The sequence below is a fragment of the Nicotiana tomentosiformis genome, chromosome 7 (assembly GCF_000390325.3).
Source record: "Nicotiana tomentosiformis chromosome 7, ASM39032v3, whole genome shotgun sequence".
Classification (NCBI taxonomy): Eukaryota; Viridiplantae; Streptophyta; class Magnoliopsida; order Solanales; family Solanaceae; genus Nicotiana; species Nicotiana tomentosiformis.
In genome coordinates, this window is record NC_090818.1 from 74,326,351 (window position 1) to 74,342,072 (window position 15,722).

The 15,722-nt window shown below is 40.5% G+C and overlaps 1 protein-coding gene across 3 annotated transcripts in view; it reads right to left on the reverse strand.

Moving 5' to 3' along the window:
• Positions 1 to 6,124: 6,124 nt before the first annotated feature.
• The window catches only part of LOC104097761 (probable anion transporter 4, chloroplastic), a 32,388-nt gene continuing 22,790 nt past the window's right edge, over positions 6,125 to 15,722 (reverse strand). For all 3 annotated transcript variants that reach the window (XM_009604378.4, XM_018771361.2, XM_033656524.2), the window contains exon 8: positions 6,125 to 6,627. In XM_009604378.4, the coding sequence (XP_009602673.1) occupies positions 6,443 to 6,627 (185 nt within the window). In that variant the 3' untranslated portion in view covers positions 6,125 to 6,442. The remainder of the gene's footprint in view (positions 6,628 to 15,722) is intronic.

Sequence of the window (15,722 nt, forward strand, 5' to 3'; positions counted from 1 at the left end):
TGTACTGGTCCGAAGTGACCGGAGCACTTAAATATATAAAATCGACTGGTAGTTACGGTTCGTAAGAGATATCGGAGTATTTTATTGTTAGACGAACTCTGTTATCAATTCGATGCAATATTGGAGCATTTAAAATCTAAAATACCCGTATTAGATGGTGGGCGCCTATAAAATTTAATTTTGAAATGAAATGCCCATTGTTCAGGAGGGCGCCTGGAAAAACAAGAAGTTATTTTTCCTATGCGAGAAAATTGTTGAAAAGGGTATTCTACTTAACTCATTTTGTTGTTTTCTGCATTTTGTTGTTTTATAGCTTTGTAGATAATATTTGAAGATTTGAAGAGTAAATAAAGACTGTGATTTATTGATCGATCATTTATTGACTTCAGTTGGTGCCAACAATTAGTTTTGTGCATAAGAATTTCCAATATATACCTTCCAGCAAACCGAGATCAGCTTATGAGTAATTCCTATAGCTTCGAGTGGTACCTCATGTATACCTAAGTCCGACAAGATTTGTTAATCTTGCTTCAATCAAAAGTTTTGAATTCTGCCTAGCCCCATGTTTCGAGTGCCCTCACCACAAAGAAAGTTCTAGTTTACACACATATTTGAAGTATTTATGTTTTTTAGGATATTTTTGAAGTATTTTGATTTTTAGGATATTTTGAGAAGTACACTCACACTTAGAAAGATGTTCAATGCGTGCAATTGAGATACCATATGCTTGGCCTTTATGTGAGTATCCACTAATGTAAGAACACTCGGAATGGGATCATTTAGGGCTTGTTATTGGCTTGTAATATAGGCTTGGGGACGGGTAGGATATTTATTTGGGATGAAAGTGACTAATTCCTCCTTGAGCACTGCACTGTATCCGTGTCTTCGGCATTCAAACCATGCTTTGGCGTTTGATCTTGTTTGGCTCGATGACCCTTTTTTTTGCTTTGACTTCTTATTGAACTTGGAGGAGGTTCTGCTTCCTTTTTTGGATATATGAGACCAAACCCGAGGAAAGGTTCCCCCTATTTTTTGTTTTGTTTTTTTATTATCATTTTTTTTGTTTTATTTTTTTTTTAAATTTTTTACTTAATCAATTTTTTGTGATTTTTGATAAAGGGAATTGAATGTAAAACGGGCTTTGTACTTATCGTTCTTAAGCGATGCCGGAGCATTTGAATGTTAGTCGGGCTTTGTAGTTACCGTTCCAAAACAATATCGGAGCATTGAACGTCAGACGGGCTTTGTGGTTACCGTTCCGAAGCGAAATTGGAGTATTTGAATGTTAGACAAGCTTTGTGGTTACCGTTTGGAAGTGATATCGGAGCATTGAGTGTGTGACGGGCTTTGTAGTCACAGTTGCGAAGCGATATCAGAGCATTGAATGTTAGACGGACTTTGTGATTACCGTTCCGAAGTGATATCAGAGTATTGAATGTTAGGGGGGCTTTGTGGTTATCGTTCTGAAGCGATATCGGAGCGTTGAATCTCCATGCGATGGGTGCATTTGACTAGAATCGAAATCTCCACATTATGGGAGTGACTGCAATATAAATCTCCATGCTATGGGAGTAGCAGGAAAGTAAATCTCCACGCGATGGGAGTGACAGGAAAGTAAATCTACATGCGATGGGAGTATTTTTTTTATTTTGAATTTTTGAAAGATGAGATCAAACCCGGGAAGGGTCCTTGATTGAATTTTTTTTTTGATTTTATTGAAAAATGAGACTGAACCCGAATGTTGCCTACGTATCTCATTGAAATGAGAATCAGGTCAAGCGTAGTTCATGAAGATTAGAAATAGGAGGAGAACATTTTCATATTTTCATTACATTTATTTTGAATTCCCTTAAGGGAGGCTTGTGAAGAAGAAAAAGGAAGATATTTTTGGGATTTTTGAGTTTCCTCAAGGAAGACTTATAAAGGAAAATATTTTGGATTTTGAATTCGACGTCTCAAGGAAAGACTTCTAAGTAAGAAATGGAGGAACATATGTATATATTTTGAGTTTGTTTGACTTTTGGGAGTGATCTTTTGTGAAGATCTCCAGTTAATTGTGCCCTAAGTGGCCAAACTTGACCGATTCGCCTAGCTAAGGACGAGGAAAATCGGACCCATTACATGTTGCCTACGTATCTTGACACAAGGTTAAGAATCAGGTACGCGTAGTTCGTGAATAATAGAGATAAAGGAAATTATTTTGGATTTTTGAATTTCCTCAAGGGGGAAATTATACAGAAGAATATATTTTGGATTTTGATGTCTCATGGAAAAACTTCTAGAGAAGCAACTGAGGAAGATATATACATGCTTCATTTTTATTTTTTTACGTTTTGGAATGATCCTTTCGTAAGGATCTTCGATCAACTCTGACCCAAGTGGTCAGACTTGACCAATTCGTCCAGCTAAGGATGAGGAAACGGACCCATGATAGGTTGCCTATGTATCTTGACACAAGGTCAAGAATCTAGTGCGCATAGTTCGTGAAGGGTGGAGAGTATGAGATATATGGTTCTCAACATTTCTTTTACTCTTATATTTCAAAGATTGCAACTAACAATATTAATGGCATCAGATATATGTACGAAATGCAAGGGTATAGACAAACTCAGAGCGATGCCTCATTGTGTCCGTGGTTGGACGTTGTATCCTCTGAAGTTGAAGAGTGACTCTCTCCGGAAGATGTGTCCCAGTTGCTCTTTCGAACAATTATTTCGATGCCCCTGACTGTTTGCGAGATGGTCATTGTGGTTTTCTCCCGCTTGAATACAGGGAGGTCATGTTGCGACCTTCCCACTGTTCACAAGAACCATTTGGTGATTGTCCCCGGTTGTTAACCGGGGCGATTATCCTATCAAGATATTGAAATATAGTGTAAGGATCCGACCGGTCATTTTACTTTCTAGATCCCCGTTCTCCTAATTAAGACTCCCCGTATGTGCTTTTACTGTTTTATGACTTGCGGGGATAGTTGGTTTATTTTTAGAAGGGTTCAGGATGAAATCGGAACACTTAGTTCCTTAATAGTGTCCTAAGATGGCTAAGTTTCACTTGAGTCAACATTTTGAGTAACTGACCTCGAAACCGATATTTGATGGTTCCAATAGGTTCGTATGATAATTTTGGACTTGCGCGTGCATTTGGATTGAGTTTCAGGTGATTCGGGGGCATTTCGGTGCTTAATGTTGAAAGTTGGCTTGAAGTAGACTTTGGTGTAATCCATATCCGTTTAGGATTCTGAGCCTAAGAATAGGTCTGTATGGTGATTTATGACTTGAACGCAAAATTTGGCACCATTCTGAGTTGTCTATGTATGATTCGTCGCATTTGAAGCTAGTTGAAGAAGTTTAAAGTTCATAAGTTGATTAATTTGGTTTTAGGGTGCGATTCTTAGTTTCGAGACTTCGAGGAGGTCCGTATTATGTTTATGAACTTGTTGGTATAGTTGGATTAGGTCCCGGGTTACTCGGGTAAATTTCGGACCACCCAGAGCTAAGTTCAAATTTTTGAAAATTCGTTGTTCTGGTTTCCTTCTTCACGAACGCGGAGAAGACCTCGCGTTCGCGATGAAGGAATTGGGTTGGGGGGAATTTTGTTCTATGCATTCGCGATAAAGAGCTCACGATCGCGATGCTCTGGGCCAATGGCCATCGTGTTTGTGTTCGCGTTCGCGTAGGGTAAGGCCAGCTGGGGAGGGGTCAGGTTGTTGGTGTTCACGTTCGCAAAGAGGCTCACGCATTCGCGAAGGGTAGGTCAGGCAAGACTCCGCGTTCGTGAGGCTTGCTTTGCGTTTGTGAAGTGCATTTTTTTGGGGTAGTAGCATTTTTAAAACACAGGACTTAGGCTCATTTTGTTCATTCTCTTAACTCTTGGCCGATTTTAGAGCTCTTAGGAGAGGGTTTTTTACCTAGCAACTTGAGGTAAATAATTTCTACATAATGTGAGTTTAATACATATATTATGGGTAGATTTTAACATGTAAATTGTGAAAAATTTAAGATTTTGTACCTAGGTTTGAAAATATGGGATTAGACCACGAAAATAATTATGGAATTGAGTAAAAACTATATATTTGTGTTTGTGACGTTATAGGTAATATTTATCTACAAAATTTTTTGGAATCCGGGCACGTGGGCCCGGTGGTGACTTTTAGAAGTTTTCCAAATTGGGTTGGGTAATTACTCTAATAGTTAAATTATAAACTTTTGAGAATATATTGATTAGTTTGTACGACCTTTGGCTAATTTCGGATTGCTTGGCACCAATTTGAGGCAATTAGTATGGTTGAAGAGCCGAGTAGTGAACTTGAAAGCGTGGCAAGTCTCTTGCCTAACATTGTAAGAGGAAATTATCCCTGCAGGTGTTTAAATTGATTATTTGATAATAATTGTGGGTTCTACGTACGCACGAGGTGACGAGTGTCCGTACGTAGCTAAAATTCATGCTTATATCCTTGCAGACTTAGGACTTTACCATGCGATACTTGTATTATTTGAACCCAACTTGTTAGTTTAATTACTTGAATTTATAATTGAAATTGGATAGGGATTTTATGAGACCGAGCTTCATTATCTTGAGTTTTGGCAGAATACTTGATTGTTAGTGGAAATTATGCCTTCTTTGAGTAGAATTCCTATGTGGTAGTCGTTGACCGAAGTTGTAAATAGGTTGGTTATGCCAAATACCTTTTTAGGAGCCATAATTTAAATACGAAATGTAAAAACAAAAATTAAACACACAAATTAAATGCGAAAATGAAACACGAAAAGTAAACACCAAAATAATACGCAAAAATTAAATATAAAAATTAAGAGATGGAATGAGCGCACCGTGATTAAATATTAAAACTTGAAGAAATTGTCCATTAATTTAAAGCTTGAAACTTGCTCCAAATATTTGCCAAAATGCTTGAAACGTAGATAATTATGAGAAAATTGAGAGAAGAATATAGATAGAAAGTTAGAGATTAGAGAGAGAATGATAGAATTTGTGTGGAAAAATGAAGAAGGATGGAGAGTATTTTTAGTTAAAAATAGGGCCAAAGTATAATTTAATAAACTTAGGGGTTAAATTAAAAGTTTAGGAGTGGTAGGGGTATTTGGGGGGGGGGGGAGGGGAGGGGATAGGGGAGCACGTTTGCTGCTTTTGGCTGTTGCCAACGGCTCTTTTTGAAAATAAAGCCGTTGGCCAACGAATACTTTCATTTAAAAAAAATTCAATGGGTTGTCGAGTCGGGACCAGGCCATAACTGCGCCGGGCCGTCGGGACAAAATGGTCATCCCATCCCATCTCGCGCCCCTTGAACCCCCCCCCCCCCCCCCCCCACACACACACAACCCATCCCACCTTCCCCTGCCGGTCCGGGATCAGGTCGGGTCTGGCCGCCCCGTTGCTTTGGACACCCATATTCTTGATACTATTGAGCCTCAAAATTTCTCTACTTGTTCAACTACATATTTATCTTAGCCTCATGAAGGGCCCTCGATTAACGGTGCCTATTTATTATGTATAGCTTGAGAAAGAATGAATATTTAGGTTGATGTTGCACAATTTCTAGGTATATAAGAGATCAATATTGCAGGTTTAAAAGTGGGCTTAGAAATAACAAAGCTTTAACATGGTAATAGTGAGCTGAGAGAAATTGCTAGTTAGAGCAGTTCGAGAGAATACATCTTGTAAATTATCGTGATTGATCGAGAGATAAATGCGGTAAGTTAAGGAATCCAATAATTGGGGAAGTCAAAACTCTAAACCTCCTTAATCTTGCATATAACTTTGTTAATTAGTTGATAATTTTAGTATATTTCTTTAGTTGCAATAATTTTAGTTTAAAAACTCGAAGTCACCATTTGATAAGCTGGAAAATTGGTTTACTTGACTTCTTGGCGATAGTAAAATTTGTGACGGATACGTTAATTTCCTGTGAAACTCAACCTTGGACTCATAAACCAGGTTATATTTATAGCGATCACTTAGTCCTTTTTATATAGCATAGCTGGGCTTGATCAAAATACATGTTATTTTGACGTGTAACTTAAAATGTAATCATTTTAAAACGGCAGAATTAGCGAAACTTTGATATTAGAAGTGCCAATATAAGCAACCATTTAAGGATCAAAAGAGAGGTACCAATGAAGTTAAACATACCAGAAACTCTAAACGTGTTAGTATTACATATTATCCGGTATGACTTATGCAGAAAGGCTACAGGAACTTGTAAAAAATAAAAACAGCAATAGCAAAAGACTCTGAAAGGTGACTGGTATTTACATTGTTTGGCACTTCTTATAGTGAAGAAAGAAACTGGGATATGGTACTTCCATTCCCTCGTTTGATAATGAAACACTATAACCTATCATAGACCTATCCATCCTTTTACACTGATGAAGTAAACAAGAAAAGAAACCACCTAACCTAAAAAAAAAAGAGACAAAAATCTAATCTAAGTGGAATCATCAAAGTTTACTCTCAACCCTGTAGAAAATATATTCCAGAAGACAGCAGCAGAAAAATACAAGAATGCTGTAAGCAGCAAAAATCCCTTGAATGATCCCACCAGTTCAACAAAAAATCCAGCACCAACAGTTCCAATTATCGCAGCAAATGTACCAGCAGTGTTTGATAGACCTATACAGCGAAAAAAAATAATCTGGTTAGCTCACTGAAACAGCATAAACAAGATATATGCATACAGCCGTTGTCTAGTCCGCAATTGAGCTGCCAACACATGATGTGATTTTCCATAACACAAATTGCTTTCATGGGCAAGCATGCATGTTAGAACATACTAAAAACCCAATATGTTATACTAACATCAGCTCAACACAAAAAAAAAACTAGGCCAATTTACTCGATAAATTGACACTCTGACGTATACCATGAGGTAGAGTTTTAGTTAATTCAATAATACACTATCTGGACACTGTAACGACCCAACCGGTCGTTTTGAGTTCTAGCATCCCGTTCTTTGCTTTGACACTTTGAGTAATTTCGTATGATATTTTATGACTTCCAACATGGGCGGTCTGGACCCCGAAGGGCTCGGGGAAGATTTGAAACCTTATCATGCAATTTGAAAGTTTAAAGAGCTTATTAGATAGAACCTTACCCTCGATTCTAGTAATATCCCTTTGGTTCATGTTTTAAAGTATTAGTTTATATGATGTATTTGGACTAGTATGTATGTTCGGATTAGGACCCAAGGGGCTCGAAAACATTCCGCCACTACATCATGAAAGTTGGGATTTTAACAACAACAACATACCCAGTGTAATCCCACAAGTGGGGTCTTGGGGGTAATATGTACGCAGACCTTACCCCTACCTTCAAGAAGGCAAAGAGGTTGCTTTCGGGAGACCCTCGGCTTAGGAAAGATAAAAGGAAGAGCAACAGCAAGCACATCAATTAGAAACCGAAGCAAAAATACAAAGATACAAAACTAAAACTGAGTACTGCAATCAGAAGGCCGGGGCGAAAGCAACGACAAATAATCACAGAAGCCAAGGAATACGAAAATACATAAATAACATTAACCCATGTACTAAAGCTACCGTCACAGACAAGGACAACGCTAGGCGACCTATCCTAACCCTTTACCTTAATTCTCAACCTCTACACCTTCCTATCCATGGTCATGTCCTAAGTGAGCTGGAGCAACGTCATATCTTGCCTAATCACCTCTCCCCAATACTTCTTTGGCCTACCTCTACCTTTCCTTAGGCCCTCCAGGGCCAACCTCTCACACCTCCTCACTGGAGCATCCGTGTCTCTCCTCTTCACATGCCCGAACCATCTAAGTCTCGCATCCAGCATCTTGTCCTCCACAGGGGCCACACCTACCTTGTCCCGAATAACAACAACAACCCAATATAATCCCACTAGTGGGATCTGGGGAGGGTAGTGTGTACGCAGACCTTACCCCTACCTTGGGGTAGAGAGGCCGTTTCCGATAGACCCTCGGCTCCCTCCCTCCCTCCAAGAACTCCCCACCTTGCTCTTGGGGTGACTCCAACTCACAACCTCTTGGTTGGAAGTGGGGGGCGCTTACCACTAGAGCAACCCACTCTTGTCCCGAATAACATCATTTCTAATTCTATCTAGCCTGGTATACCCGCACATCCATCTCAACATCCCCATTCCAATCAACTTCATCTTTTGGATATGAGAGTTCTTGACTGGCCAACACTCCGCCCCATATAACATAGTCGGTCTGACCACCGCTCTGTAGAACTTATAGGTGGCACATTCTTATCACACAAAACACCTAAAGCAAGCCTCCATTTTATACATCCCGCCCTAATACGATGTGTAACATCCTCGGCGATCTCTCCATTCTCTTGTATAACCGACCTAGGGTATTTAAAGCTCTCTCCCCTAGGAATGACTTGAGAATCAAGCCTCACTTCTCCGTTTACAACCTGAGTCGTACCACTGAACTTGCACTCCAAGTATTCTGTCTTGGTCCTGCTCAACTTGAAACCTTTAGACTCCATGATCTGCCTCCAAATCTCTAATCTCCCGTTAACACCGCCTCGCGTCTCGTCAATCAGAATAATGTCATCTGCAAATAACATGCACCACAGTACCTCTCCTTGTATGTGGTGCGTCAGAGCGTCAATCGCCAAGGCAAATAGAAATGGACTGAGGGCCGACTCCTGATGTAACCCCATCATAACTGGAAAGTGTTCCGAGTGTCTCCCACGGTCCTCACTCGAGTCTTAACTCCATCATGCATGTCCTTAATAGCCCTAGTGTAAACCACAGGAATACCTCTAGCCTCCAACATCTCCACAAAACTTCTAATGGCACTTTATCGTAAGTCTTCTCTACGTTGATGAACACTATATGTAAATCCTTCTTCCTCTCCCTGTACTGCTCCATCAACCTCTTAACAAGATAAATAGCTTCTGTAGTCGAACGTCTTAGGCATAAATCCGAATTTGTTTCAGAATATCCACAATCCTTCTCAACCTCAACTCCACCACCTTCTCCCAGACTTTCATAGTATGGCTTAGTAACTTGATGCCCCGGTAGTTGTTGCAACTTAGGATATCACCCTTGTTCCTATACAACGGGACCATCGTACTCCATCTCCATTCTTCGGGCATCTTCTCTGTCCTAATAATGACATTAAATAACCCAGAGAGTCACTCCAAGCCCGCCCTACCCACGCTCTTCCAAAATACCACCGGGATCTCGTCAGAGCCGGTAGCTCTCCCCCTGCTCATCTTACGCATAGCCCCCTTAACCTCCTCGACTCTTATACGCCTATAATACCCAAAGTCCCGACGACATTCAGAGTGTTCTAATTCGCCTAGCTCAATGTTCCTATCCCCTCTTTGTTCAAGAGTTTTATGGAAGTAAGTCTGTCATCTACGTCGAATAAGTGCCTCATCCAACAAAACTCTGTCGTCCTCGTCCTTGATGCACTTCACTTGTTCCAGGTCACAGGCCTTCTTTTCTCGCACCTTGGCGAGAGCCGGTCGCTCTCCCCCTACTCATCTTACGCATAGCCCCCTTTACCTCCCGACTCTTATACGCCTATAATACCCAAAGTCCCGACGACATTCAGAGTGTTCTAATTCGCCTAGCTCAATGTTCCTATCCCCCTCTTCGTTCAAGAGTTTTATGGAAGTAAGTCTGTCATCTACGTCGAATAAGTGCCTCATCCAACAAAACTCTGTCGTCCTCGTCCTTGATGCACTTCACTTGGTCCAGGTCACGGGCCTTCTTTTCTCGCACCTTGGCTAGCCTGTAAAACTTCTTATCCCCTCCTCTACCTACGAGTTCTTCATACAGGCGTTCAAACGCAGCGGTCTTAACAGTAGTAACTGCTAACTTCGCTTCCTTCTTGGCCATCTTATACCGCTCCCTATTCGTCCTCTTCACCTCCACGTCCACGCTCTCCAGAAGCTTCAGATATGCCGCTTTCTTGGCCTCCACTTTATCTTGAACCTCAGTACTCTACCACCAATCCCCTTTACGGCCACCAGTTGAGCCCTTTGAGATCCCCAAAACCTCTCTAGCAGCCTCCCTAATACAATTCGCAGTCGCGGTCCACATACTACTTGCGTCCCCACTACTCCTCCATACTCCCATAGCCAGCAACTTATCTCCCAACTCCTGTGCTCTGTCTTTAGTCAAGCCTCTCCGCTCGATCCTAGGTAGACCAAACACAGCCCTCTTTTTTCGCTTCCTCGTAATCTCCAAGTCCATGACCAAAAGCCTATGCTGAGTCGTGAGGTTCTCGCTCGGGATGACCTTACAGTCCGCGCACAGACCTTTATCAGACTTCCTGAAGAGTAGATAATCAATCTGGGTCCTGGTCACCGAACTCTGAAAGGTGACCAAGTGCTCCTCCTTCGGGAAACTAGAGTTAGTTATCACCAAATCAAAAGCCTTAGCAAAATCCATCAAGGACGTACCACCTCTGTTTCTAACTCCGAAACCGAAACCTCCATGCACATCATCGTAGCTCCCAGACGTCAACCCAATGTGGCAATTGAAATTTCATCCTATGAAAAGCTTCTCAGTGTGCGGATTACCATGCACAACCTCATCAAAATCTTCCCAAAAATGCCTTTTGACCTCCTCGTCCAAGCCCACTTGAGGTGCGTGCGCACTAATCACGTTTAGAGTAAAAACCCCAACAACTAGCTTAATGTCCATCAACCTGTCGTTCACCCTCCTAACCTCCACCACTAGCTCCCGAAGATCCCTATCAACCAAAATACCTACCCCGTTCTTGCCTCCCACGCGTCCAGAGTACCAAAGCTTAAACCCATCTACATCCCGTGCCTAATCACCCACCCATCTAGTCTCCTGTAGACAAGCTATATTGACCTTGCTCTTATGGAGAATCTTCGCTAACTCTACAGGCTTCTTTACTACCCTTACCCTCTTGAGTCATTGTTTTGGTTTGTAGCACTTTGCTTCACGTTTCGAGCCTTTAGACAAGTCCATATAGAGTATTTGAACTTGTCGGATGGTTTCGAGGGATCGAGGGAGGGGGAGAGGGTGAGATTCGGCATTCAGGGAAGGTTCTAAGTGAAAAACCTATGCAGATCTGGCGCATCACGTGGCGCGGCACAACAGGTTATTTTGTCTGCAAATTGTCCTTTTGCATAAATCTATGTTGCTCAGACTCTCCGAAAATATCGTCAGGTATGTGTCAAATACTCCAAAAGTAGTGCATTTTTGGAGGATTCAACACGGGCGCGAAAACATTTTGGAAAGTCGGCACAATATAGGTATAAATAACCTCATTTCATATTTTGAGCTTATTTCATTATTTTTGGAGTTTGAGAGCTCGAGTTGAGGCGATTCTTGAAGCGCTTTTCATTTACAATGTTGGGGTAAGTGATTATAACTCGAATCTATAACTATATCATCAAATTCATCTTGGAAACATGAATTAAAGGGGAAAGCAAGTTGTAAGGCCACGTAAAAGTTCGCCAAGTATATAAGGTTTCACAGTGCCAAACGTCAAGCAAATGTGTTCGGAAGGTTGTAGCTCGCCGCGGTACAGGTTTATGGACTATGCAATGCATCGTGATGTAGGTAGAAGAATTTGTAGAAAATGGCGATTCTACGGTCAATTATGCTAACCACGGATCGGATCCGCTGACCGTAGAACCATCGCGGAACGCGTCAGAAGCAACTTAATTTTGAGGATCATTTCGCAGTGGGTTATGTGGACCGCATAGCCATTCTACGGAGCGCATATCCGTTGCATAATCAGCATGAGAATTTTTGGAAGGAGACTTTGCGGTCCAATATGCGACCGCAGAATCGTTCCGCTGACCGTGGATCCGTCGCGGACCTGACCGGACCCAACCCAAATTTGGAGGCCCATTTCGCGGACCGCATAACCTTTCTGCAATGCATTCCGTGATCGTGGATTTGACATCGGAGGTTATTTTTGAGAATATCTTTATCCGACACTATTTTGATATAAGACCTTAGGGGTTATTTTAGAAGGCATAATCTGGCATATATAGAGAGGGGGGGTGGGGAAAGGTCTAACACTTCTACACTTCAAATTCTTGCACAAATCTTGGGGATTCAAGAGGGAAAACTCATAAGGTCTTCTACTAAACAGGTAAGAATTTATCCCTAGCTCACATGCAATGTTCTATAATGAATCTATGAGTACGATTTTTATGTTAGGGCTTATGGGATGGTGATTGGAAGCCATAAGCCCTTAATTTCGAATTTGGGTATATGTGAAGAGTGGGAGGTGTGATTCTTGAGTTGGGAGTAAGTCGTTAGGCATGCATGTGCCGCTGAAGGTGGTGTGGGGGTTGTTGAACTGTTATGGGTGAATTGTTGACTTGGGTATTGGTTGTGGGGTGAAGATATCTCATAGTAGGGAGCTGTAGTCAAGAATGCACACTATGGGGAATGGCTCAATATTATTATGTTGTTATAGATTGAAGTTGCTAAAAGTAGTGGAATGTTGTATGATCCTAAGGAAAGCTTAATCAAGGTATGTTCGGCTAAGCTCCTTCCCATAGAATTGATTTCTATGAGGTTTTCCTTGATCTTCCAAAGTATGATTTCCACATGCTTCATGCCTTAGCTTCCAAATTGCTAGAACATGATTATGGGTGAGAAGTAACTATATGATATCCATGTGTTCCTTCCCAAGTCATGACTTTTATGCTACGAAACTACGTATTTGAAATGCTTTAAAGATTGAATTACCAAATGCTCATGAAGCTCTACATATTTCGTATTGCTAATGCCATGCTCTATTCCTTCAAAATATTTCAACGTCATTAGTTTTCAAATGCACATGAACATGAAGTTATGCATCTCTATGATTTCAATGACGCAATGCATATGTTATGAAATGAAAGAAAGCATTTGATATGTGGCCATTGCAGCAAGAATGAAGATTATCATGTATGGCCAAGAGTGCTAAAGAAATTAAAAGATTCTATGAAAGGTTAGGAGATGAATGCATTTCTTTTATATAGAAATGGTTTTTGGTAGTATTGTTAGGTCACCGAGAAAGGGTGGGTTATAAAGGCCCAAGCTCGAAACTACACGTACCGGTGTAGGAGATGATTGAGGAACATATCCCCTTTTGTATTATGTTGAAATTATTTCCCCTTGATTGTGATGAATTGATTGCTAGCAAAGACTATGTCGACCCACACGGCATTGTGGAGAAACGGCCTAGCCGATCGGGCCGAGATCGGACTCCATGCCACGTGCATGGTGGTGTGTCGGTAACCAATGAACTCCCAACCAAACATGTTAATGCTTATATGAAAATTGATTATGTCTTAACTTGGCATTTAAATATTATTGATTTTCTTACTGCTTCCATATTTCTATCTTCTTACGTTGACATTCCATTCCATGTGAGCGTACTTAGCTTTACATACTAGTAGTAATCCATATGCACTAACGTCCCTTTTATCGGGGACGCTATATCTTTAATAGATGCAGGTGGTTCCTTAGCAAGCCGCACAGGTTCTTGATAGGTGTACCCTCTCCTCATCTGACTTGGTGAGCCCTACTCCACACCGGGGTCTTATGCTGTTTCGATTTCTAGTACATTATGTTTTGAGGTATAGCCGGAGCCTTGTCACCGGCACTTCCATACTATACTCATGTTTATTTAGAGGCTCCGTAGACATAATGTGGGACGTGTCTTATATGGGGAAAAACAAACTAAAAATGACGTTTTGTCGGATGTTTCCACTTCTAACTATGGACTTGTAATATTTTGGTAATTATCAATGAAGTTCCTTTAAGTAATGAAAATTTTGTGTTGTACATTTACATCCTCCCGATTGTCTTACTCTTGTTTATTCTTGAATCATTCATGGGTAAGGTTGGGTAGTAGGCATCAATAAAGCGTGCTTGACTAGGATATCTCAGTTGAGCACCGGTTCCGCTCTCCAAGGTCGGGGCGTGACACACGTGAAATTTTATAGAAAACCTTAAATCATCTAAATGAAGATTTGAATGCCTAAACGACCTTAGATTGAAAATCGAAGCATAGATTTGGACTCGTGAGGTTATGGTCAATAGGATTTGATATTAGTTTTCGAGTTTGACCATGTGGGCTCAGGTTTAACTTTGAGTTGACTTTTGACTTAACCTTAGATTTTGATTGATTTAATGAGTGGAATAGCTTTGTTGACATCCTTGAACACCCTTATGACTAGATCGAGGTAGTTTGGCGGATTTGAACCGAGGCAAGGGTGTTCTTGAGAAGTAGAGTTTGCTTGGACCGAGGTAAGTTGAGATTTTGACCTCAATGAGGAAATTTTCCCAAATTATCTTGTTTTCTACAGGCTACGTGTTTGGGGGTAATATATATAAGAGGTGACAAGCGTATATGTAAACGCCATGTGATTCCATGTTTGGGTAGAATAATAAGCTTTGTATGCTATACCTATTACTTAATTTGTTTCATGACTATTTCTGCAGCTTCCCATGCTATTATCATGCCATAGGCATCACTCATATACTAGTTTAACATGATTGAACATTGTATGCCATGACTAGTTGTAGCATGACTATCTAAGCATTTCGCTTATACTAGTATAATGTAGCAGGGATCCTTCACATGCTAACATTATAGTTGATGTGTATGCCAGATTACATGTTTAAATTGTTAGTCATGCATGGAACATGTGCATATTATCATTTGCATGTGAGTTTTACACATAGATGTAGTTATGGCACATTGAGTTATCCGTGCCGGTTATGAGATGCACATTGAGTAGTACGTGCAGATTGCTTTGTGTATATTGATTTAGCTATGCAGTTAAGACGTGTAGATCCTCGTTCTTGTTGAGATATTAGTTAGGACATGTTACATCATGTTCCGGTAGCGCGTAAAGGATTTACAATCCTATTTGCGTGTGGATTAGGATCCATCACTCTAGAGTCGTCCTCCCTTGTTTCACTCTTGGTAGCGTAACGCGGGTTTGTAAGAATCTAACGAGTTTTTAGTTTGTTGGACATTCTGACGATATCGGTTGATGTAAAGTTCGAGTCTTTATCATGCATATGCATTCGTAGACTCTTGTTGCATTTTTACATAAAGGTTAACTGGTGCATATCATTAGATATATGTTTTTTCAATGTATTTTTACACAGAGGCGTAGCTAGGATTTGAAGCTTATGGGTGCAAGATTCTAGTTCAATTGAGTTACTAAGTTCTAAATTAATAATTTGTACAAATTTAATGAATTTCATAAGACAAATACAGAAGTTGAACAAAAGCTATTGGGTTCGGCAGAACTCGTAAGTGAAGAGCTAGCTCTGCCCCCTGTTTTTACACATGCATTAGGTTATTTGATGAGAAAGCATGTATCATTACATGCTTAGACTGTGCATATCATTATATATGTTGTTTTGATGTATTAATACATGCATTGAACTTGTTAGTTGAAATAGGGCGCATCACTTTATATGCTCTATCTGTGCATATTATTATATGTTTTGGTTGTGATTAGCTTATTGTACTGCTTTTATGCACTTTCTCTATTGTTGCTATGCATTTGAACTGCACTGGTTAATAAGAGAATATTTTGACTAAACCATCACCACTACTTTCTTAGGGAAATAGTAAGTGATACTTACTGAGTACTGTGTCGGTGTACTCATACTACAGTTCTGACATTGGAGCTTCCATATATTGGAGCTGAACGGTGTACTCATCACCTCCGTTTTGTATATTTCAAACAGATGTTGTA